This window comes from Desmodus rotundus, chromosome 12 (genome assembly GCF_022682495.2).
Source record: "Desmodus rotundus isolate HL8 chromosome 12, HLdesRot8A.1, whole genome shotgun sequence".
NCBI lineage: Eukaryota > Metazoa > Chordata > Mammalia > Chiroptera > Phyllostomidae > Desmodus > Desmodus rotundus.
In genome coordinates, this window is record NC_071398.1 from 78,589,818 (window position 1) to 78,615,031 (window position 25,214).

At 47.4% G+C, this 25,214-nt stretch overlaps 1 protein-coding gene and 2 long non-coding RNA genes across 8 annotated transcripts in view; 1 reads left to right on the top strand and 2 right to left on the bottom strand.

The window, feature by feature from the left end:
* Positions 1 to 25,214, top strand: part of ARHGEF2 (Rho/Rac guanine nucleotide exchange factor 2) — a 50,759-nt gene that overhangs the window by 2,980 nt on the left and 22,565 nt on the right. For 4 of the 6 annotated variants that reach the window (XM_053914570.2, XM_053914571.2, XM_045204614.3 and 1 more), the window contains exons 2-6: positions 4,681 to 4,973; positions 6,483 to 6,600; positions 18,003 to 18,120; positions 18,709 to 18,751; positions 19,917 to 20,010. In XM_053914570.2, coding sequence (XP_053770545.1) covers positions 4,702 to 4,973; positions 6,483 to 6,600; positions 18,003 to 18,120; positions 18,709 to 18,751; positions 19,917 to 20,010 — 645 coding nt within the window. In that variant the 5' untranslated portion in view covers positions 4,681 to 4,701. Of the gene's footprint in view, positions 1 to 4,680; positions 4,974 to 6,482; positions 6,601 to 18,002; positions 18,121 to 18,708; positions 18,752 to 19,916; positions 20,011 to 24,512; positions 24,707 to 25,214 lie in introns of those variants that run through there. The other 2 variants (XM_024574075.3, XM_045204635.2) reach the window with 1 other exon arrangement.
* On the bottom strand, positions 926 to 19,978 carry LOC123480873 (uncharacterized). Its single transcript, XR_006657009.2, has 3 exons — positions 19,871 to 19,978; positions 12,026 to 12,088; positions 926 to 2,842 (listed from the first exon to the last, which is right to left on the bottom strand). It is a non-coding gene; the product is annotated as an uncharacterized lncRNA (long non-coding RNA).
* LOC123480874 (uncharacterized) lies at positions 22,218 to 25,109 on the bottom strand. The gene is made up of 3 exons (XR_006657010.2): positions 24,909 to 25,109; positions 23,538 to 24,226; positions 22,218 to 23,259 (listed from the first exon to the last, which is right to left on the bottom strand). It is a non-coding gene; the product is annotated as an uncharacterized lncRNA (long non-coding RNA).

Consider the following 25,214-nt stretch of genomic DNA (forward strand, 5'->3'; position numbering starts at 1 on the left):
TGATCTCTTTTTCCTCCTCCCTGAGGTTTAGAGACCCAGTTGCTCTAAATCAGGAGTCTGCAAACTTTTTCTGCAAAGACCCAGGTAATAAATGTTCTAGGCTTAGTGGGCCACAGGTCTCTGTTGCAACTAGCCGTTTTGCTGTCGTGCTGCAAAGATAGCCCGGGAGCAGCTCTAAGAGGATGAGCGTTGCTGCGTTCCAGAGGGACTCTATGAGCACTGACCTTTGAATTTCGTATCATCCTCATGGGTCACACAGTAGTATCCTTCTTTTGATTTTTTCCAACCACTTAAAAAAGATAGCAGGACAGTCTGGCCCATGGGCTGCAGTCTATCCACCCCTGCTTCAAAGTGCTAGGGCCACTCTATCCCTCCCTGCTGTTTGGAGAGGACAGCTTCATCAGGGTTCATCAGGGGCCCAAAGGACTGAAAAGCTGTTTCTTCTTCTTCTTTTTTAAGATTTTACTTATTTATTTTAGATGGGAGGGGAGAGAAACATCAATGTGTGGTTGCTTTTCATGCACGCCCCCCACTGGGGACATGGCCTGGCCCGCAACCCAGACATGTGCCCCAAATGAGAATGGAACCATCGACCGTTTGGTTTGCAGGCCGGTGCTCAATCCACTGAGCCACACCAGCCAGGACAGAAAAGCTGTTTCTTGTTGCTCCGTCTTGCTTTGGTTGTGTGCACTCTATTTCTATCAGGAGTTATTTATGATAATTAGTTCCCAACACAATTGTGACTTGTTGGCCTATGGGTTATTTATTCTTTCTCTCTTATAAGAGAGGATGGTGGAGAAACCATCATATACCTATTCAGCTTCTGTTTTGGGCCTTCCTTTCTCCAGTTCTCTGTTTCTCTATGCCCCTGATAAAAAAACAAACCAAAACAACAACAAAAAAACCCCCAATAATAGTAGCATTTATTAAGTACCTAATATGGTGCAAGAACAATCTTGGTTGTATAACATATATTAGCATTTTAAGTCTGTCAACATCCTTATAACCTTGGTATTATCATTGTCATTTAAAAAAAACCACTTATCTGTAGAGAGAGGGGAAGACAAAGAGAAATAGAGGGTGAGAAACATTGGTGTGAATGAGCAACATCAATCAGTAGCCTCTCCTACGCACCCTGACTGGGACACTACCCGTAACCCGGGCACGTGCCCTGAATGGGAATTGAACCATCCACCTTTCGCTTTGCAGGACGGCACCCAACCAGCTGAGCCACACTGGTTAGGACTCATCCTGTTTTACAGGTGATTCTGAAGCTCAAAAACATTAAGCAAGTTCCCAAGTCATGTGGCTTTTGAAGGTGGCAGAACTAGTGAATCTGATGGGCTTCAAATCCACTATAACATCATACAAAAATAAAAAATTAAAAAAATATATATATGGTCTCAGAGTTTTGAATAACGGATGTCTCTCTCTATTAAAATGTTATTTGCTCCCACCTCACCACCTAGAATCAGTTGGTGGAGGTTACACACTCAGAGGTGGGGCAGAGACACGGAGGGTCTGTGCTAGTGGGGAAACCATCTAATCCAGGAGCAGGAACATAAGTAAAACGGCCTTTTTAAAGAAAAATTGATTTCAAAGAGAGAGGAAGGGAGAAAGAAACACCGACTTGTTTATGCATTTATTGGTTGATTCTTGTACACGTCCTCACCAGGAACTGAACCTGCAACCTTGACGCAGCAGGACAATGCTCTAACCAACTGAGCTAGTTGACCAGGACTTCAAGAGGCTTCTTAGAGCTCTTCTTGCTTTCTTCCCCTACCCATTTCAGGCTTTGGTTCCCAGACCTGTGGTATTTCAGCACCTTCTGTCTCTCTGCTCAGCAGAAACAATGATGTGATGTGATCCCATTCGGGAGCTAAATAAAACCAGTGTGTGAGACCCAGCCCTCCCTGGCTGCTCCCTTGTACAATTTCCTGAGCTCAAGAGGATAGGGGAAGGCAGAAGGGGAGCTGGGGGAGTCAACACAAGAAGAGGAGGGAAGCCCTGGTCAGGTAGCCACGTGGTCAGAGTGTTGTCCCAATAGGCCAAGGTTGCGGGTTCAGTTTCTGGTCAGGACACATACTAGAATCAACCATTAAATGCATAAGTAAGTGGAACTACAAATTGATGTTTCTCTCTTTCTGCCTCCCTCTCTCTAAAATCAATTTTTAAAAACTTTTTTTTTTTTTAAAGAAGAAGCTATAGTCAGTGTGGCTCAGCTGGTTGGAGCACCCTCTTGTAAACCGAAAGGTTGTGGGTTCCGTTCTGGTCAGGGGACATACCTACGTTGCAGGTTTGGTCCCAGTGCATATGAGTGGCAGCTGATCAATGTTTCTCTTTCACATCAGTGTTTCTCTCCCTCCCTTCTCCCCTCTCTAACATCAATAAGCATGTCCTCAGGTGAGGAAAAACAAATTAAATAAATGAATGAATAAGAAGAGGAACACAGCAGTGGAGGCCCCAGCTTGAATTTCAGGAAATGGAGGAGGGGATATCTCTGGGAAGGAATTGAGAGAACCTTATCTCTTTGCAGAATAGAATAAAATTATTGACATTATATGGAGGGGTTGAACTTAGGAAACACGAAAAACTTTCTGAGAAATGGAATGAAGATATGAAGGAGAAGGAGCGGAATGGATTCCATTTTCCCAGAGGGCAGAGACTGTGAATGAAATGGCAAAGATGCTGGAAAAGGGGGGATCTTTCAGAAGAGGCCAGAATCCCGTTGTTCTGAGGTGGAGGAAGAAGGGTGAGATCTCAGATCGTAAAGATCTCAGGATTGGATCTGTCCACCAACCAGGCCAGGGTAGCAGGGTACCATCTCCAGCAGGTGGCATCTCTGGGGATAGAGGCAAAGGAAAAAGCTTCAGGTCACTGCGCGTCATTAATCTTGCCAAATCCAGCCTTGTGGGCAGAACTGGGGCACGGATAACAGATAGAGACTGGGTACAAGCGGTGTAGCTCAAGCAGTGTTTCCTCTTTCATGAGGTCACTGAATGCCAGACCCCCTCAGTGCCCCTCAATTTCTGTCCTGTTCCCAGTCCCCACTCCACAATTCCTAGTGAGCACTGCCAGTTGCTACTCTTCCCTCCACTCCTGCTTCTCACAATCCTTTTGGTGAACCCCCCTCTCTCCCCAAATCTTAGCTTTGGAAACCACTGCCTGGCAGGGACTGGCACTCGGGCTCTGTCCTGCTCCCTGCAGATCTGCACATCCTGTTTACAGATGGCAGGGGGCCCAAGTCTACAGACAAGGAGAGAGAGGGTCCCTCCCGATGGCTGCTGAGGGGTGCCCTCTTCATTGCTCCCAGATGTTGCGATCATGGATGGGCAAAGGGGTTTCCTAGGCCTGTTTTTATCCTCGAATCTGCCCATCAGGGCAGCAGAATGCTACTGCAGAGGCCTGAGAACTTGTCTCCTCCCCCCTGTGGGAGACAGGTGGAGTGCCTTCTCAGCAGTCCTGGTGGGCATGGGGGAAGTGCACAGACTGAAGTGAGAGGCAAAAGTAGATTGAAGGAACGATTTTTCAACAAGCTGGAGGCTCCTAGGTGGGTGTGGTAATCAGATAACGTGAGGAGGCTTGACACCCTCCTAGAAAGCCTGGGAGGAGGCAGTTTTCTGCTTCCCTGGTTCCTGGTCCTCCTGGGTACACCCACCATCTCGGCAGCCGGGGGTGGTCCTGGGAGAAGGGGAACCTGGGACACTCATTTTAAGAAGAAGGCCCAGAGTGACTGGACCTGGAAGTGAGGTGTTCAGAGGTTGCAGTAAATGTGAGCTCCTTCCCCACCCCTTCACCACCTTTGCACTCTGGTATTTGGTACTTCTTCCTGGAATGGGCTTATCATTTTCAACTTTAGGAGCACCTGAGGGTTCTTATCTTTGAGACACCCTGTGGCAAGCCCTGGTGGCGGCCAGAAGTGTTGCGCAGCGTGAACAGTGCCTGCCTGGGAAAGAGAAGGAACTGCCTCATGTTTGAATTTGAAGCCCTTCTCGCTGCTCCATGGGAGACGTCATAACAGTGCTCTTACTCCCCATATAACCAGCTCTAGAAGAAATCCTAACACTCTCTTACTCGTGAGCCTTTTCTCCCTACTGTTTTATCTGTCTAGACTCCTCTCTCTCCAACTTGGTCAGTCCTAACCACTCCACCCCTCCAGGCCCGTCTCAAAGGCTGTCACCTTCCTTCTGTCTCCCTTTCCTGAGTCCTCCAACCGGAGGACATTCATTCCTTTGATAGCACAAGGCCTTTTGTTGAAACTTCTCTTGTGGCATTTGGCATCCTCTGGCCCGTTAGTCATTTGTGATTTGTGCTTTCGTCTGTGTTCACACGTGCGCAAGCGCATGCGTGCCACTCACTTGAAGGTAGGAACAATATTTAATTCTCTTTGCTCAGCTTAGTTTTCTGCCGCAGAGGTGCTCACCAAAGATATAGTAGTGAGTGACCCAGGGTGTCATTATGAACGGGAAAGGCCACTAGGCTGGGACTCAGAAAGCCCAAGTCCTGGACTGGGCCGTACACATCCCTGCTGTGGTCCTGAGCCAGACGCTCTCCAATTCTCTGCCTTGGTAATGGGAGGGTGACTCAGCGCTCTAGGCCTGGCTGACTGTGACACCTTTCTAGTTCTAAGGCTCCAGAGTTCTAGAACCCTGCTCACCCTTCTCTGTCTTCTTGACTCAGACTGGCCTGCGTGTGCCCCCCATGAACAGAGACGCCCCAGAGGTGTCCATCACAGGTGGAGACCTGGTGTCCCAAGACCACATTCACTGCTGCCTGTCTGTGGTTGAATCCAGAGAGCAGCTGGAGGAAGAGGAGGAAGAGGAGGAAGAGGAGGGGGGGAAAAAGGAGAGAGATGGCTTCCACGCTGTGCCCCTCCGAAGATCGGGAGCATTCTATTCCCGTAGCCACAGCTACGACCCCTTCAAAAGACATAGTTGGGGGCCAGACAGGGAGCACCAGGATCCACTGAGCAGGTAAATCCGCAGGGCCTCCTGTCCCTACTTCCCTAAGTCCTAGACCTGGTTGGAAAATAATGACAGGGGTTAAAGAGACGCGGCTTCCTGGTTCCTTCCCTGAAGGCTTAGAACCCAGACCTATGGTGAGCGCTTGGGGAAGATGGACCCTGCCTTTCAAAGTGTGGCTTTCCCTCATGCTTCTAGCTCCTCCTTTCTACCTGGTCTCAAGGGCAGTGGGCCGGAAATAGAGAGGGGGAGCTACAGAGTTGGGGTGAGCGTCAGGACTCTTGGGTCTTGTTCCCTCCACCTCCTACTTTGGGTTCCAAAGAACATACAGTGGTGCGGTGCTGGAAGGGATTCAGGGATCATATGGCCCAATCTGCTCATTTTACAGATGGGGAAACTGAGGTCCAGAGAACTGGGAGGTTTCTTGAAAGAACTGGTCCCAGGATCGGGGCACTGAACTCACCCCTTTCCCAAACTGCTGCCTACTTGCTACAGGCTGAGGCAGAGGGCAGAGGGCAGAGGGCAGTGGTGGTGATGTGTGTTTCAGGAGCAAACCGCAGGCCCTGGGCTGTGCAGGCCCCCAGGAGGCTCCATTACTGCAGAGCCAAGAGGACCTGCACACCTTTCTGTCCTTGTCCGAGATGTCTTGGACATGTCAGTGCCACCCTCAGTGGGGGGAGCGCGGTCTTGCTCAGAGGGCAGCGTATGCTTCGCAGATGGGAAGAAAGGGACCCCTCTCTTCCTCTCTCCTGGAAAATCCCTGACCACTTCCTCAAAGACAGAGGAACTCAGAAAGAGAAGGCCTGGGGGTCAGCATAAAGAGTTCAGTGTGGGTGGCTATTCTGAGGGCCTGCTAGCGACGCAAAGGCCCTGTCTCTCTGCCTTGGCGATGGTCTTGCACACGGTTCTTTAGCTCTGGTGAGTGGACTAATCTCTTCTGGCTCTCGGGCAGGGCTGGCTGAGTGGGTGAGGGGAGAGGACCCTGTGCCTCGTCCATGAACTGGCTTGGACGGAAACTCTAGTGAAAAGCCTTGGCTTATGGCACCTTCCTAAGAGCAGCCTGTTGAAGACAGATGCCCTGGGTACCCCTTATGTGGTACCAACTGTACCACAGGTCTTCCGGGTGTTACCTTTTCCTATCAGGCATTAATTATGCCCCATGGGTAGAGAGAAGGGATCCCTGGTCACACCATTTAGATGAATAGGGACAAAAGCTGGCTTTAGAAAGCACGCAAGGAATGAGAATCCAGCTTGCTCTTTGCCTACCCTGAACACTAGCTTTCTTCTGGAGGGCAGTACTGCCTTTTGACCACCAGAGGCCACCCTTGCCTGCCGCCAGCTCTGCAAGCACAGCCCCAGAGGGAAGGAGGCCAGTTCGGGTCTGGGCTGCACCAGTGCCAACAGGAAGGGCTGGGCTGGGCTGGGGGGCAAGCAACAGGGCTGGGCTGAGGCGGTGTTCCTCTCTGGTGCCCGTCACTGGCCACTGGATACAGAGGGCAGTGGTGGCAATGTGTGTTTCAGGAGCAAACTGCAGGCCCTGGGATGCGCAGGCCCCCAGAAGGCTCCCTCACTGCAGAGCCAAGAGGACCTGGACACATTTCTGGAACTGCAGCACCAAAGTGGCCAATCTTCCGGTGTGGTATGGACAGACAAATCCCCAGGAAGCCCCCCACCTCCTCCCCTTACCTGTCCAGCCCTCACTCTGCGCCTCTTCTGTTCTGCCAGCTGCCGGGTCTCTGTGCCCAGGCATCACTCCAACTGCAGATCATCCCACCCAGTCTGAGTCTATTGTCTGTGCCCCTCCGTCTGCTCCCTGGGTCTGCGTGCTCAGGCCCCCACTCTGGGTCTCCTGTCTCTGCCTCTTTTCTCTTAGACTCTCTGTTCCTTCCTTCCTGGGTCTGCGTCTCTATGTTGATGTGGGAATCTCTGTTCATCTCTTATTAAAAGGCCCCTGTTCTCCTAGTTGTTACAACCACTTCTCAGATTTGAAGCTGAACTTATTATGGGATGCAACTAGGCATCTGGTACCTGAAGGACAGTAGTTCTCTAGCAAGATAATCAGAGGATTATTGGATGAGAAATAGAGATTGCCCAGCCTTCTGGCTAAAGGGTACACAGCTGAGGGATTTCAAAACAAGACCCGTGGACCACTGAGGGTACACAAGAGCTTTAAAGATACCCCTTGGTTGGCCAGCTAAGGGTCCCTGAGTACACAGAAATGTCTCAAGCTTGGTGACTGAAAGGCTTCCTCTCTTTGAGCTCTTCTATTAGCTGGCCAGGGGAACCAATCCCAGCCTGTTCTGGGTGCCTGTGCTTTGGGGGAGAGGCTGAGAGAAGGAGAATGTTACATGTTGCAGCCCCCAGGGGAGCAGCAGGACCCGTCCTGCCCGTTACCCACTTGTCTCCACGAGCATCTCTGCCTGGCTTCCTCACCTCCCTTTCAATAGGATGTGGTAGAAAGAACAAGATTTCAGAATCAAACTGACTCCTAATTCTTCACTTACCAGCTGAACAATTTATTTCATCTTTCTGAAAGTCAGGATAATAAAAACAATCTTTTAAAGTTGTGATTATTACATGAAAAACAATTGTCGAAGTACAGAGGCTGGCGCACAGCATAAGTGTGAGAAATGAGTTTCTTTTTCCTCTTCTCTCCTGCATTCCTTCATACTGCTTTCCCCCTTTCCTGCCTTTCTCTTCTCCTGCCTACTTCCTCCCTACTGGGTACTATGTGTTTACCTCTTTCCCCCCTTTCCCCAGTGTTTCTCTCTGCCTTCCTGCTTTGATTCCCCTCCTCTCTCCATCTAGTTTTTAAGCAATCTGCTTAGATTTCTCCTCGTCTGTATGTTTGGGGTTTTTGTTTCTTCTTGCAATAGCAAGTGCGTTTAAGTCCTCCACCAGTCTACCGACGGAAAGTCTGAGACTCATTAAGCTAGTCTGGGGCTTGCAGACTGAGGACCCACAAGCCAAGACTAGCTCCAAAATTTATTTTGTTTGGCTAGCAGGGTGTTTACACTTTTAAAAATTCAGATGTCCTGAAATGGGACCTGTGTTCTCCAGTTTGCCAGAGTTGCTAATACTCTCTATTGTGTTTTTCATTTGCTTTTTATTTTTATTTTTTAAAAGATTTTATTTATTTTTAGAGAGAGGAGAAGGGAGGGAGAAAGAGGAAGAGAAACACTGATGTGCAAGAGATACATGGATCGATTACCCCTTGCACCCCGCTAACTGGGGATCTGGCCTGCAACCCGGGCATGTGCCCTTGACTGGAAATCCAACCTGTGACCCTTTGGTTCGCAGCCTGCGCTTAACCTGCTGAGTCACAACAGCCAGGGCAACTTCGAGATTTTGAATGGAGTTACATTAAATCTAAAGATTACTTTGGGGAAATTTGACGTCTACAACATTGCTTCTTCTTACTCATGTTTTCATGGTATACGTCTCCATTTCATGTCTTTCGTTAGTGTTACAGTTTTTTTCCATTGAGATATTGCAGATATATGTTAGATTTATTCTTAGGTATATTATATTTCTTTTGGCAAGAATTTTAGCCATTCTTGTGGATGTCTTAGAGGTATCTCATTGTGGTTTTAATTTGCATGTCCCAGTTGAAAAATTTTGTTATACCTTTTTATATTCTTTTAAAAAATATAGTTTTTAAAGATTTTAATTTGTTTTTAGAGAGAGGGAAGGGAGTGAGAAAGAGAGAGAAACATCGATGCACAAGAGATACATCACTCGGCCGTCTCTCACAGGCCCCGCAACCCAGGCACGTGCTCTGACTGGGAATCGAATGCTTTGGTTTGCAGGCCGGTGCTCAGTTCACTGAGCCGCACCAGCCAGGGCCTTTCTTATCCTTCCAGGCCGTCTGAACATCTTCTTTTGTGAAAAGTCTATTCAGGTCTTTTACCTAAATTTTAAAACAGCTTATCTTTTTCTTATTGATTTATAGAGTTCTTTATATATTCTGGATTTGAGTTCTTTGTCAAATATGTGTACTATGAATATTTCTTCCCAGGCTTTGACTTGCATTTTTACTTTAATAGCGTATTTTAATGAGCATGAGTTTTGACTTAGATAAAGTTCTGTCTATTAATTTTTGATAAAGTTTAAGTGCTGATGTTTAAGTAGGCAAGATTTCTTAAACGTGATCAAAAGCACTCGATCATGTTTAAGAAATCTTGCCTACTCCAAGAATGTGAAGATTTTTCTCCAATATTTCCCTTTAGAAGCCTTCACATTTAGCTCTATGAGCTGTCTGGGTTCTTGTATGTGCTGGAAACCAGGTTTTGTGGTGGTTTTCCTATATAAATATTTAGTTGCTCCAATAAAAAAATCCTTATTTTTCTCATTGAATTGCTAAAGTGCCTTGGTTGAAAATCAAGTGACTATATTTGTGTGAGTCTATTTCTGGGCTTTGCTCTCTGTCGCATTGATATGTTTGTCTGTCCTTATGCCAATATCACATCGCCTTAATTAATGTAGCTTAAATGTAAGCCTTACAAATGTAGTAGCGTAAGTCCTTCACTTATTATTTTTTAAAAGATTGTCTTGGCTATTGGAGGTCCTGTGCATTTCTATGTGAAATTTAGAATCAGTTCGTCAACTTCTAAAAAACAACATTCATGCTAGATTTTGATTGAGATTGTATTGAAGTCAAAGATTATTTTAGGACAAATTCACACCCTTCTAATATTGAATCTTCCTATCCTTAAAAATAATATATTTATGGAGTTAGGCTTTCTAAAAATATATATATGCCTTTTAATAAAATATTAGTTTTCTTCATACAGGTCTTGTCAATATTTATTAAATTCATTTCTATAGTTTTTGTTGCAATTATAAATGCTTTCTTATGTGTAAATCACATTTGTGGTTTATTGAAATGAAATTGGATTAATTACAGTCATTCATTTTTGTAAGCAGACAATTATGTTATCTTTACATAAGCTTTGTTTCTTTTTTTCCCAATATTTAATCCTTTCATTTCTTTCTTTCTTTCTTCTTCTTCTTTTTTTTTTGCCCCACTATGCTGTCTAGGACTCTAAGGCAGTGCGGAATAGAAATGGTAGTAACGCGGGCAGGGGGTAGGTAGAGGTGGGACGAAAAGAGACCTTGCTTGAGACGACTGGGTGCGCGAGGCAGGGTGCAGATGATGTTTTACTGAGTTGTGCACTTGAAACTTGTATGGTTTTGCAAACCAATGTCACCCCCAATAAATTCAATTTTAAAAAATGACGATAATAGGTATCCTTTGTCTTGTTTTTGATTTTAGAGGGAGTTTGTCTTATGTTTCACTACGGGAATTGATTTTTGACTGTGGATTTTTGAAAGATACTCTTGATCAGGTTAAGGAAGATTCTTTCTATTCCTAACTGCCAAGGCTTTGATTTTACAATGAGTGAATATTGAATTTTATCTAATGCTTTCCTGCCTGTACTGAGATGGCTGTGTTTTATTCTCCTTTAATATGTCATTGAGGTGCCCTGGCTGGTGTGGCTCAGCTCCTTGGAGCATCATCCTGTAAACCAAAAGTCATGGGTTCAATTCTAGGTCAGAGCCCAAGCAAGAAGAAGCCAATCCATGTTCCTCTCTCTCTTGGTTTTCTCTCACATCAGTGTTTCTCTCTTCTCCTCTCTCCCTCCCTTCCCCTTTCTCTAGAATCAATGAGCATGTCCTCTGGTGAGGATAAAAAAAAGGTCATTGAGGAAAATTACATGGAAAGATTTTTCTTATAGGAAACCACCCTCGTATCCTTAGGATAAATCTGACTTTGTCGTGTTGGGTTAACTTTTTTTTACGTTGCTGGATTTCTTTTGTGGATCGATTACCCACTGCTGCATAACAAATCAGCCCTAAACTTAGTGTTCTGAAACATTAGCCTTTTTTTTCTTCACAATTTTGTGGATGAGTAATTTGGACTGAGTTCAGCTGGGTATTCTGCTGCTGGTTTCACTTGGGCTCACTCGTGCGACTGCAGTTTTCTGGTGGCCTGAATAGGGCTGATGGTCAAGGACGGCCATACTCGTGCCTGTCGGTTAGCAAGCTGCTAGTTTTGATACCTTGGTTCTTACCACATAGTCTCTCCGGGAGGCTTAGGCTTAGGCTTGTTCATGTGGAAATAGTATTCCCAGTGAACAAGAGTGAAAATTTTAAGGTTTCTCAAGCCTCAACAATCACATAATGCCATGTCTGCCGCCATCTATTCATCACAGTAAGTCACAAGCCAGCCCAGAATGAAAAAGTGGAGAAATAGACTCCTCCTTGATGGGAGCAGCTGCAAACAGGACATTTAAAATCTATTACAGTTTGCTATGAGCTATTTGCTATTTTGTTTGGGAATTTTGTGCTTATGTTCATAAGAAGGATAAGCCCATAATTTTCCTTTGTTGTATTATCTGTGTGTAGTTTAAGAATCAAGGTTATACTCACGTTATAGAAAGAGTTAAAGAGTTTTTGTTTTTTAGGCTTTGGAAGAGTTTGTAACCCTAAAAAACAAAAACTCTTTAACTCTATCTGTAAGATTTCAGTGACCTATTCCTTAAAAGATCTGTCCCTTGCCTATAAACCTGGTTTGGGCCTGGTGTGTTTTATTTATAGAAAGATTAACTACTGATTCCATTTCTTTATTAGGACCATTCAGACGTTCTATTTCATCTGCCTATCTATCTATCTATCATCTATCTCTCTCTCTCTCTATCTATCTATCATCTCTTAAAGAATTTGTCTTGACTGCCTGCTACTTGAACTGGAGTCTCAGCTTCTCACCTTCCTCCTTGAACATGAGCTTCAGCACATGCTTCAGCTTTTCCACAAACTCCTGGACCCTGGGCTCCGTGCAGTCTTTCAGCCACCGGGTACCGGCTGGCCAGCAGCATGGCCAGCATCTATGCAGGCATGGGGGGCTCTGGCTCCTAGATCTCTGTGTCCCACTCCACCAGCAGGCAGGGCAGCTGGAGATCTAGGTGCTTGGCTGTGGAGATGGCCGGGACTCTGGTGGGCACAGGGGCATCCAGAGCGAGAAGGAAACTATGCAGTGCCTGAATGACTGCCTGGCCACTTACCTGGAGAGGGTGAGAAGCCTGGAGACTGATAACTGGAGACTGGAGATCAAAATCCAGGGACACCTGGAGAAGAAGGGACCCCAGGTCAGATACTGGGGGCATTATTTCAAGACCATTGAGGACCTGAGGGCTTAAATTTTTGCAAGTTCTGTGGACAATATCCACCTTTCTGCTGAGGACTTCAGAGTCAAGTATGAGATGGCGCTTGCCACACGCCAGTCTGTGGAGAGTGACATCAATTGGCTCCAAAAGATCATTGATGTCACCAATGACACCAATGTCACTCAGCTGCACCTGGAGACAGAGAATGAGGATCTCAAGGAGGAGCTGCTCTTCAAGAAGAAGAACCATGAGGAGGAAGTACGTGGTCTTTAAAGCCAGATTGCCGACTCTGGGTTGACTGTGGAGTTAGACACCCCCAAATCTCAGGACCTCAGCAAGTTCATGATGGACGCCCAGGCCCAGTATGATGAGCTGCCTCAGAAGAACTGAGAGGAGCAAGGCAAGTACTGGTCCCAGCAGACTGAGGAGCACACCACTGTGATTGCCCCGCAGACCGCTGAGATAGGAGCTGCTGAGGTGACATTCGCTGAGCCACGACACACCAGTCCTTAGAGATTAACCTGGACTCAGTGAGAAATCTGAAGGCCAGTTTGGAGAACAGCTCAAAGGAAGTGGAGACACGCTATGCCAGGCAGATGGAGCAGCTCAGCAGGGTCCTGCTGTACCTGCAGTCAGAGCTGGCCCAGACCTGGCCAGAGGGGCAGCGCCAGGCCGAGGAGTACTGAGATCTGCTGAACATCAAGGTCAAGTCGGAGACTGAGATTGTCACTACCACTGCCTGCTGGAAGAAGGGGAAGACTTCAATCTCGGTGACATGCTGGACAACAGCCAGACCATACAGTCATTCCAAAAGACCACCACCTGCGGGACTGTGGATGGAAAAGAGGTTAACGACACCAAAGTTCTGAGGTGTTAAAGGCAGCAGAAGTGGGGCACCCCTTGGAGGTGTGCAGGAAGCCAATAAAAAGTTCAGTGATCACCCTGGCCAGGTGGCTTGGTTGGTTGGACTGCCATCCCATACACCAAAAGTTTGTGGGTTCCAGTCTGGGTCAGGGCACATGCCTAGGTTGCAGGTTTGATCCTTAGTCCCTGGTTGGGGTACACACGGGAGGCAACTGATGGATGTTTCTCTCTCACATTGACATATCCCTTTATCTCTCTCTCTCCTCCTCTCCCCTGCTTCCTGTCTCTCTAAAATCAATAAATGTATCCTTGGGTGATGATTTTAAAAAGAAGTTGGAGATCATTAAGAAAAAGAATTTGTCTTGTGTGCATTTTCAAAATTACTGGCATTAAGTTGTAGGTAGTATTTCCTTTTTTTAATCTTTAAAAAATATTTTATTCCTTTATTTTTAGAGAGAGGGGAAGGGAGGGAGAAAGAAAGGGAGAGAAGCATCAGTGTGTGGTTGCCTCACGTGCTCCCCCTACTGGGGACCTAGCCTGCAACCCAGGCATGTACCCTGACTGGGAATCCAACCAGCAAGTCTTTGGTTTGCAGCCGGAGCTCAATCCACTGAGCCATACCAGCCAGGGCTCCATTTTCTTTTATCTGTCTCTTTTTTTCTCTTTATTATTCTTATTGCCTATTTTACTTGCCTAAAAAACAACTCAGCTTTATTTATCTTATTTTATCTGTTTACTACTTCACTGATTTCTGCTTTATCTTTATTATATCCTTCCTTCTCTTTTCTTTGGGTTTGTTTGGTTGTTATTCTTCTAACTTTTAAAAAAGATTTCATTTATTCATTTTTAGAGAGAGGGGGAGACAAGGAGAAAGAGAGGGAGAGAAACAATGTGTGGCTGCTTCTTGTGCACCCCATGCCGGGTACCTGGCCCGCAACCCAGGCATGTGCCCCAACTGGGAATCAAACCGGTGACCTTTTGGTTTGCAGCCTGTGCTCAGTCCACTGAGCTACACCAGCCAGGGCTATTCTTCTAACTTTTTAAGTTGGCATAGCTCATTAATTTTTGAGTTTAAAATTTTTTCAGTATAGGCATTTTACGGCTACAAATTACCCTTGAAATACCACTTTGGCCGTCTCCCACAGGTTTTGTTCTGCAATATTTTCTTTCGTTTTTTAAAAAAGTTTATTTATTGATTTGAGAGGAGAGAGAGAGAGAGAGAGGGAGAGGGAGAGAAAGGAAAACTGATCTGTTGTTTCTCTTATGCATTCACTGGTTGATTCTTGTATGTTTCCTGACCAACCAGGAATTGAACCCGTGACCTTGGCATATCAGGACAACACTGTAACCGACTGAGTGACCTGGCCAGAGCTGTTCTGTATTATTTTCATTATTGTTGTTATAAGCTATCTTTAAATTTCCATTATAATTTGACCAGTAAGTTTATTTAAAGGGGTATTTAAAAATATCCTTTTTAAAAAATTTTGTTTGTTTTTTACCCTGGCTGGTGTAGCTCAGGGGATTGAGTGTGGGCTGAGAACCAAAGAGTCACCGGTTTGATTCCCAGTCAGGGTACATACCTGGGTTGCAGGCCAGGTCCCCAGTGGGGAGCACGTGAGAGGCAACCACACACTGATGTTTCTCTCCCTCTCTTTCTCCGTCCCTTTTCCTGTCTCTAACAATAAATAAATAAAATCTTTTAAAAAATTTGTTGTCTGTCTTTGATGTATTGACTTTAAAATATATTTTTATAAGTAACAGTTTGGAGAAATTTAGGAGAATATCAAAAGGGTAAAGGGGTTCAAAGACGTGGTGGCGGAAGGAGATTTGGCTTTGGGCGGCAAACACACAGTGTAACACACAGGTGACATGTCAGAATCGTACACTTGGAACCTGTGTAATTTTATAACCATTGTCACCCCAATACATTTAATTTTTAAAAAAGAATACATTTGCATTGTTACGCAACACACACATACACGCATATATGAAACAAAGAAGTTCCGTGATCCCGTGCCTTCACTCTCCTCACGCCATGCACTCTGGTATTTTCCTCTTCCATTCAGTTCCACTTCATTATTTTTCTTTTTGCAATTTTTTAAAGTATATTTTATTGATTATGCTATTACAGTTGTCCCATTTTTTCTCCCCTGTATTCCCCTCTTCCCTGCACACTCCCCCCACATTCCCCCATCCCCTATAGTTCATGTACATGTGTTGTACATATAAATTCTTTGGCTTCTACATTTCCTACACTATTCTTACCCTCCCCCTGTCTATTTTCTACCTACCATTTATGCTACTTATTCGCTGTACCTTTCCCCCCTCTCTCCTGTTCCCACTCCCCCGCTGGTAACCCTCCATGTGATTTCCATTTCTGTGATTCTGTTCCTGTTCTAGTTGTTTGCTTAGTTTGTTTTAGTTTTATTTTATTTTTTTTTTTAGGTTCAGTTGTTGATAGTTCTGTTTGTTGTCATTTTACTGTTCATGGTTTTGATATTCTTTTTCTTAGATAATTTCCTTTAATATTTCATATAATAAGGGCTTGGTGATGATAAACTCCTTTAACTTGACCTTACCTGAGAAGCACTTTATCTGCCCTTCCATTCTAAATGATAGTTTTTCTGGATAGAGTAATCTTAGATGTAGGTCCTTGCCTTTCATGGTTTTGAATACTTCTTCCCAGCCCCTTCTTGCCTGAAAGGTTTCCTTTGAGAAACCAGCTGAAAGTCTTGTGGGCACTCTTTTATAGGTAACTGTCTCCTTTCCTCTTGCTGCTTTTAAGATTCTCTCCTTATTTTTAGTCTTGGCTAATGAAATTATGATGTGCTTTGGTGTGTGTTTCATAGGGTCCAACTTCTTTGGGACTCTCTGAGCTTCCTGGACTTCCTGGAAGTCTATTTCCTTTGCCAGATTGGGGAAGTTCTCCTTCATTATTTTTAAAAATAAGTTTTCCATTTCTTGTTCTTCCTCTTTTCCTTCTAGCACCCCTATGATTTGGATGTTGGAACATTTAAAGTTGTCCTGGAGGTTCCTAAGCTTCTCCTCACTTTTTTGAATTCTTATTTCTTTGTTCTGTTCTGGTTGAATGTTATTTCTTCCTTCTGCTCCAAATTGTTGATTTGAGTCCCAGTTTCCTTCCCTTCACTATTGGTTCCCTGTATGTTTTTCTTCATCTCACTTTGCATAGCCTTCATTTTTTCCTCTATTTTGCAACCATACTCAATTGTTTCTGTGAGCATCCTAATTACCAGTGTTTTGAACTCTGCATCTGATAGGTTGGCTATCTCTTCATTGCTTAGTTCTATTTTGGGAGCTTTGATCTGTTCTTTCATTTGGCCATATTTCTTTGTCTTGGCACTTATTTGGTTGTAAGGGGAGGAACCCTAGGTATTCGATAGAGTGGGGCAACCTACATCTCTGTGTTGTGGTGCTGTATGTGGGGGAGGGGTCATAGAGGGGAAAAATGCTGCTTGCTCAGCTCTTGCCCTGCTTTCATCACTTCTCCCACTACCCACAAGCAAATTGGGCCCTTCTGGTGCAGATTCCCCAGTGGGTGGGTTTGTGTACATTCTAGGACCCTGTGGGTCTCTCCAATGAACTTCCCTGTAATTTTGGGAGTTTCTCCCACTGCTGAAACCCCCACAGGTTTTTATAGCCAGAGGTTTTGAGGCTTTCTTTTCCCACACTGGAACCCTGGGTTGTGTGGTCTGTCTCACTCCCCAGTTGTTCATCCCGGTTTATCTGCACACAAATGTGGAACTGCCTGCTCTGCCAGCCACTGCCTCAGCTACCTTGTCCTCCAGGGGCAGCCTTGCCACGTGTCCTCTCTACCCTGGTTGCCTGTTTCCACTCCTCCTACAGGTCTGGATGAATGTTTCTTCTTTATCTCCTTGGTTGTTGGACTTCCATACAGTTTGATTTTTTGGCAGTTCTGGTTGTTTTTTGTTTTTAAATTTGTTTTTGTGCTTTTTTAGTTGTGCCAGGTGACAAAGTCTATCAACCTATGCCTCCATCTTGGCCGGAAGTTGGTATTTTAAGATTTCTAAATCAGAGATTTTTCAAAACTTTAAAAAATTTTGAAATGTTACATACAGAAAAGCATATAAAACTTACATGTACAATGTAATGAATAGTTGGGAAGCAAACACTAATGTAACCAGCGAGTAAAAAAAAAAAAAAGAGTTTCACCAATATCCAGACACCCCTAACAACCCCCCTTTACAACTCTTTTTCCTAGCAGAGATGATTACTTTCTTGCCTTTTGAGATTGATTTTCCTCATAGATTTACCACCTTTATATGCATATGTCAACAATATCAATTAGTTTTGCCTGTTTTAAACTTTATAGGAATGTAATCATACAGCATGTAAATCTTTCGTGTCTGGATTCTTTCACTCTGCATTATGTTTGTGAGCTTCATCCATATTGTTGGGGGAGCTGTGGTTGGCTCATTTTTATTGTTAAATAGTATTTTGATGTATAAATATATCACAGATTCTTTATCTGTCCTATTGGAAAGGGACTTCTGGGTTGTTTCCTATGATCTCTTTGACACAGATTATTTGAATTATTAAAATTTGCCTTTGACCTGACATGTAGCCAGTTTTGTAATACTCCATGTAGGTTTGGGAAAAAAAGTATTTTCTAATGGTTGGGTGGGTGGTTTATAAATATTTTTATTCCTTATTATCTTAAACTCAGACAGGCTCAGTTTTTTTTCATTATCTCTCTGGCCTTCATAGATTGAGTTTGTCACCTCTGTAAACTGTTCAGGGACAATCTTTTCTAAGATGTTTTCTATATTAAGGAAGCCTGCTCAGAGTAGTGACTGGTAACTAGCAGGAGGAACTTCCCAACTATTTCAAGTGGAATATCCCAGGTACGGGTCCTGATGAGGGGTAAGAGGCCTGAGGCCCTGAAGAAGGGTCAGGCTGTAAGGGAAAGTGAAAAGATGGGGGAAGATGGATGAAGCCTAACCCTGTGTGAGGATTCTTGATGTGATTCTAGGGTCAGGGTTCCTGTCATCCGTCTGCTGGCCCTTTGGACCACTCAGCCACTGGCATGCTTTCCAAGTCTGTATCCATGAGTAGCATCAATTGCTTCTTGGGCAGCTCAGACCCAGCTGGTGAGTCAAAGTGGGGAGCAAAGCAGGGGTAGCCCTTTCTCCTGTCTGTCTCAGCACCACTCCTCAGGTCCCGCTGTGTAGGGTTCAGCTGTCCTAGGTTGTGTCTAACTACTATTTGGAAACCCCAAAATGCCTTTATTTAAGTGAGAGATCTGAATTCAGGACTCTGGCATTCTGACACTCTTCTTCCAATGAAGGAGAACATAGGACAGCCTGAAGCTCTCCAACTTTCCTTATTGCCAGAGATAGGACAGTTAACTGCAGTGGACCTTGTCTTCAAGATGAGGCATTTAGAGCTCAGTGCAAAACCTGTGTTCGCCCCATTCACCAAAACCAGGACTGAGACGATTGGGTCCACAGCCCCATTCTCCACGTAACCCTTGTGCTTTGTTTCTCTGGCTCCCAAGTTCTTTAGCTCTGCTCAGACCCCGCCCTCCCTCGCTATTCCCCAGAGCTTGCCCTGCAGAATGGCGTCACCTGCACCTGCAGCTTGGGAACCTGATCCAGGTGGAGGGGGTGGGGGCAGCAGCCCTGGACGCCTTTGTCAGGCTTCAGCCGGACACTTCTCATCTCCTTTTGTGTTGGCAGGGAATTTATCCCAGTCCTCTGCTGCAGCCGACCTTAGCCAAAGGTGAGTTTGGGGAGACTTGGAGCCCTTCGAAGACCTAGTTGGGGGAGGAGCAATGCTTCCTAAAAGACTGCTCCCCTTAACATTTCTGATCTAAGACGAATACCCTTCTCCCTGAATTGCATATAATTGATCCCCTTCTCAATGGCCAGGGAAGGCACCAGAAGGTTCCTCTTAGCCCATGGGATGGGGAAGAAATTAAGGAAAGAAAAGGAGTATTCAGACCCCAGGGTGTCAGTTAAATAAAAGACAGTGGGAGTTGTTTGCTGTTGTCAGTGCCGCAAAGCTGAGCAGGCAGATGGGCTGTTGGACAGCCTTAGGGAAAGACAGTGACCTAGGACCAAGGATCCGCTTTGGATGGCTCAGATGATTGACCAACAGGGAGTGGCTCCAAGGAGAGCCCCGAGGGGAGAGGTCAGGGGCTGAAGGCATAGTTCAGGAATCTGGGTAGAGACTGGGACATTTCAGTAACTACAGTTGTCAATAAGCATGCAAAATCAGCACCTGTTTATTTGGGTTTATTTGGCTTTTACAGATGAAGCCTGATTAGAGTTGGTCAGACCTCTAAGATGGTGTGGTTGTATGAACTATGAACGGGCCCTTTAAGATATCAAGCTCTGATTTGTGGTCCTGAAAATCTCCAGCTGACACATCCTCCTGGCTCTGGGCTTGGGATTAGCTCATGGGATGGGGCTGATGAAATCCCAGGAAATTCAGTCCTTATTGGCTTTAGGCCCAGAGGCCCTTTCTGAACAGCAGAGAGGGAATAGCAGAGAGGGTCGTAAACAGGGCTCTTGTTTTACTGGGGAAAATGCCACCCCAGAGGGCCCCCATCCCATACCACTTCCGTTGGGAGCAGCATGAGAGAGGAGATTGGGACTGGATTAAGTAGGGGGTTGGGGTGAGGGTGGCTCTGCATTTATCTGGGAGGAGCCTAGAGTTTTCCTCATAAATAGAGTGGCCCGGGGAAACCATAGTGTCCACATCCAAGAAGTCCTGGGAGGTAGGGGATGGGAGTACCTTCCTCTCCAAGTCTTTCCTCTCTCTTCCTCACCCTTTCTCTGAGTATTTCCCCTCATCCCCTCTCTCTCTCTTTCTCCTTATCATGGCACCTTTACTCACCATCTCTCTGAGAGTATTTCTTCACCTTTTCCTTCTCTTTCCGCAGCTGTAGCCAACTGGAAAGGGGCTCAGGGAGCTGGGCAGGCTCCTCCCTGCGACGGACCTTCAGCTTCCTCTTGGGCATGACCGGAAAGGCCAAGGTAGGAGTCAGCTGGGGAAGTAGGAGGCCTGGGACCCACTGCCTCCCCAGTTCCCTTCTTCCTCGCTCTACCATCTGCTCGCTCCCCAGCTCCCCCTGGTAGACAGAGACTCAGGGCAATGTTCAAGTTTCAAGGGAACATATGCCGTCTCTCCCTATATTCTAGTAAATCACCTTTCTTCTGTTTCCCCCATGTCTGCAGCTTAGCAGCCAGCTGTGGACACCTGGAAGAGACAGCCAGGAGCCTCAGCAGCTGTAGAGTGCAGTGGGCTAGCCCTCCCTTTCTTTAGCACTCACATAGCTAAGAGATGGGCAGCAGAAATCATAACCACTGAGCATAGTAATAATTACAGCAGTACTTTTCACTTCTTCATACAGTCTTAAGGTTTGCAAAGTGCTTTTCACACTCATAATTTCATGGGTGGGTACAGCAACAGCAGGAGTTGGAATTAGACTATAGGCAGAGGGGCAGCCAGGGAAGTAGAGGGTATGAAAGCACACGCATCCTGTCCATGTAAGGCCAGGACGCTGGGCAGGTAAAGGCACATTTCTCTCTTCCTTATTACCAACCTCTGGGCTCCGGTAAAACCAGGAACTCTGCCTGCTGCTCGAATTCATTCCACTTTCTCCATTTACTGGCAGAATGAGCCACCCCTCTTGCTCTGGTGCCCCCCCCCCCAATCATGCATGTACTTTCCACCCCAGGGCGGCTCCCGAGCATTGAGAGACACCCCAGAGAAGGCATCTCATATTCACCTGGAAGAATCATGGGAGTCTCACCAGGAAGGTTGTCCAGGCTCCTCCCAGCCCCACCCACAGTGCCAGGGCTGTCTCCTCTGCCAGCCTGTTAGCCAAGATTCCCCTTCCTCTGGGTGGACAGGGATGACAGAGATAAAACCAGGTCATTAGCACCTTCTCTCTACAGGCCAATGTCGGGGGAGTTGAGGCTTGAGACCTCCTAGTCTTGAGAAGAGGAGGAGTAGCTGGAGAACCCTAAAGCTGGGGTCGGGGGAGGGCAGGTGGGCAGCGGGGCCTGCCTTCTACCATGGGGGAGCAGAGCTCTCCAGAGAACAAAGCATATTCAAGGCTTTGGGTCTGAGTCCCATCTCCCCACAGGCTGTCTGGCTCAGTTCAGGATAGGAGAGTCTGCTGGCAGAATCACCCTCTTTTCTTGGGGTGGGAATGGTAGGGGAGTGGTACTGCCCAGGGGCCACCCAGGTCCCAGTCGGTCTGCATTTGTCCACCCTTGGCCTAACAGTTTGGTGAAGGGCTGAGTAACCTGGTGTAGGGGGATGTGGGCAGAGACTTTAGAGCCCAGACAAGAAGCAGGAAAGAGCCAGAGTAAGTCAGGACATCGTCCCACTCGACCTTTCCACGCCAGCATCTTTGGTCCTGGCCTCTTGTTCTCCTCTCCATCATCTCCTGGCCCATTTTCCTTCCATGCTTGTGAATGTGTGTGCCTGCCTCACCACATCTCTTCTTCCCCTTCCTCCCAGCTCAGGACAGGGGCCATAAGCAGGTACACGTCAGGGGTGGGGCTGGAGAGAAGTTCGGTCAAGCAGTGAGAGAAGGAAGGGCTCATTTCTTCCTGTCTGATTAGCATTGTAGAGTGGACAAGACACTTTTCCAGAGGTCATTCTATTTGATTCTTGTAACACTCTGGGAAAGATAAACATTTTAACCTCCATTTTTAAAGACAAGATAACTCCGAGGCTAAGTTACTTGCCCCAGATCCCATAGCTGGTAAGAGATGGAGCTGTATTGCAAACCTAGAGCTGTAACTATATAATGTTACCTCTGCCTGTGAGTAAAGCTAACGTAATAAGTTATCCCCTCTCTTCCCTTCTTCCACCATCTTCTGATGGATGGCCACTGGAGTCAGTTATGTCCTAATCATCCCCTCCCAGAATGTACAAGGTCCAGAGTAATGAGAAAAGCAGGCATCCTCCTGGGCACTGAAGTGCTTGGGCCCGGGCATCCCTGTGGCTCTATCTGTTCACTTATTGGTCATGACTCTGACTCTAACAATGAGGTTCTTCCCTGGGATGGGTTCCTTGCCCCTGAAATGTGGGGGACACATCTGTTAAGTTAAATGAGCTAAAGAAGGTGGTGGCCACTTTTAGGTTCCAGCAGAAATTAGGGTTGGGTTTTATTTTGTGTATCTAAAAAGATAATTTCTGAATATCTGGGAGATATCACTGGATAGGAGTAGAGGCGGCTGGGGTAAAAGTGGTTTGGGTGGAGGGGCAAGGGATGCCGAGGAGAAAGGGAAAGTGCTCACCATTCCAGAGGACGCAGAGAATGGAAATTAAGTCAAGCTGCAGGTCTAGCTCACAAAAGCCCAGGAGATTTGTTTTGTTTTTTTAACTTGAGAATTTTTTTTTAAAGGTCTTATTTATTTATTTTTAGAGAGAGGGGAAGAGAAGGAGAAAGAGAGGGAGAGAAAATCAATGTGTGGTTGCCTCTCACGCACCCCCTACCAGGGACCTGCCCTGCAACCCAGGCATGTGCTCTGACTCGGTATTTAACAGGCAACGCTTTGGTTCACAGGCCCACACTCAATCCACTGAGTCACACCAGCCAGGGCAGCCCAGATGTTTTAAAAGGTAGACTGGTTTCCTTTTTCCAATCCCCATCTCCTCTTCTGTGCTACTCATCTCCTAAGATGGAGAAGAGCACAGGGAAAGTAGACTGAAGACTGGAGTGGAAGACAGGAAAGAGTTGGAAGGTTAGGTAGGCCCTCTTTATACAGAGACCTCTTAAGTTTAATTTAGGGAATGAGAGATCCCTCAAATAACTTTGGGATTCAGGTCTCAGGTTTATTGGGTACTCAGACTGGAGTTGGCCCTTTAAGGTTCTATCCATAGCTTGCAGAACCCTCCCACCTCAAGGCCTGGGAGAAAAGCTGAGGTCCCAGCCCACCTCTAGTCTCTGGGCCCCCAGTGGTGGAGCCATGAAGCCAGGGTTCTGGCTTCTGATTGTTTTTAAATTTAGTACATTCTTCAGCCTTGGCTGCCCTCTGGGTTGGGGGTAGGTAAGCCTGGGGCTCTGTGCCTGGGAGCCTCTGGATGGCTGGTTTGGGGGAGTTCCTAGGGCCTTCCAAGAGGTCTCCCCAGCAGGTGCACTCCTGGAGGAATCAGTCTCTCTCACCATCCTGGGGAAGTCCTTTCTGCTTTCTTCTTTCCATCCATTGTAGAACAGGCATGGTGCTTTCTGCTCCTTTTTTTCTGGTCTTTGCTATATAAGGATCCTAACAGGGGAATGGGTGAAGAAGGAGGTGAAGGAGTTGCTAGGCAGGAGGGGAAGTCAGAGGAGCAGTGTGGGGGTGGTGCTGGGGGTGAGGAGCCCAACCAGCTCAGCCAGTGGTGAGGCAGTAGAGCCCAAAATAGTGGCAGAAGCTAAAATTGGCACCTACAAGAGGGCTGAGTTGGGCTTGAAACCTGCAGCCTGGCCCTGCTGCCCAGCCAGCTGGGCCAGGAAGCCACTAAATCTGGGTTGGGCTCCCTTTCCCTCCCTCTTCCCCCTCACCTTTAGGTACCACAATTGGGCAAAACTCTGCAAACATGGGATACTCTGTCTCAGGCCATTCTGTGCTTCTGGTTTCCCCGGAGAAATGGGAGACCTTGGAGGCAGAAAGGAGCTGCGACGTGAGTGGGTATAGCTAGCGAGTGGAGGAGGAATTTTCCTAGGAGCAGGAAGTTCACCAAAGGTGGAGGTTGCCTCAAGGGCTGGGCAAAGAGTCCAGAAAGAGCCTGCCCCACCCACCTCCCTGTGGAGAGATTGGCCTCGCCCCAACTGCCCCAAGTGATCGGGCAGGCTTGTTTCTGGTCTGCTGGTTCTGGCCTAATTTGCAAGAGAGAAGTAGTTAGACCCAAGGAAGGACTTCCTCAGCTTCTTAGCTTTTAGTAAAGGTGGCGAATTCCTGTCGGGGCCCCACAAAGTATTTCTCTTTGGCAAAGTGGAGGCCAACGGACAGGGACAGAGTGAGGTCAGGAACATCCCAGAGGGGCGCGGCATGCGGGAGAATTCTCTCCTCTCCCCGTCTGTCCTCTGGAAGTAAATCCTCTCCTTAACGCCTTCTAAAGACCCTTTGACTTCCTCGCTTTCTCCTGCTTGTTTTGATGGGCTTGAGGGCCGGGAAGGAACTGGTTGCCGGTTCCCTGGAGAGCTGGGGGCGGCTGGAATCCTCTGGCATGCGGGTCTGTAAGTCCTGCAGACTGGGAGGAAGGGTGAAGGAGGACCCGGGCTGGGGTGAGGGCTGCGGGGCTGGGCAGCGGTGGCTCTTTGGAAGACCAGAGCTCAGAGGCCGGTCTCTGGGGCTACAGGACGGCCCAAGCGCTGGAGGGAGCCCTCAACTTGCTTGCACAGAACCGCTCTACTCCTCCGAGCTGTCCCTGCACCGACCAAGCAGTTAGTCCCGCGGGTACCCGCCCTGCTCCGCCCCGCCTCCCCCTTCCTGCGCCCGGGCAGGGGGGTGGAGACTCGGGTTTGAGGAACTGGCGCGGGTGCCGCGAGGGGAGTCAGACTTCCTGTCCCCAGAGCGACGTGTGCTGGGCAGCCCGTTCCCTCCTCCCCCACAATAGCTGGACGCCTGGGTCCCTAGTGCCCCTCCGGCAACCCCCCATCGGGGGATTATGTCTCGGATCGAATCCCTCACGCGAGCGCGTATCGACCGGAGCAAAGAGCTGGCGAGTAAGGTGGGCTTTACAATCCCTCTCCTCTGCCCACTACCCCAGGGTGCCCTTCGACCCCCTCCCGCAGGCACCCTCCCCCCGACCCCCCCCACCTCCCGCCGGTCTCCCGCACGGATATCAGCGGAGCATCTGCCAGGCAGGCTGCGGGCCGGGTGGGTGGGGACTGTAAGTGGGGAGGGGTGGGGGGCAGCAGACCCGACCCTACCGCGGCTAGGGTCCTGGGAGAGAGCGGACCCGATGTTGGTGGCCTCCGATCCGGTCGGCGGGATCGGGTGTTTGGGGCCTGGGCATTTGAGGTCGTAGGAAAGAAAGTTGCTCTGGTAAGGGACGGAGTGGGAGGGAGGGGTGTGTGTCAGGTTGGGGGTGCCAAGGGCTCTGTGGCACCCTTTCCTCCTGGCTCCCATCGGCTGGCTCTCGACCTCCCCACACCCTGCAGTCGCTGGCTTGGTCGTTCCCCCTTTGTCCCCGCCATCCGGTGGAGGGGGCGGGAGGGGGTGGTTTCCCGGGCTTC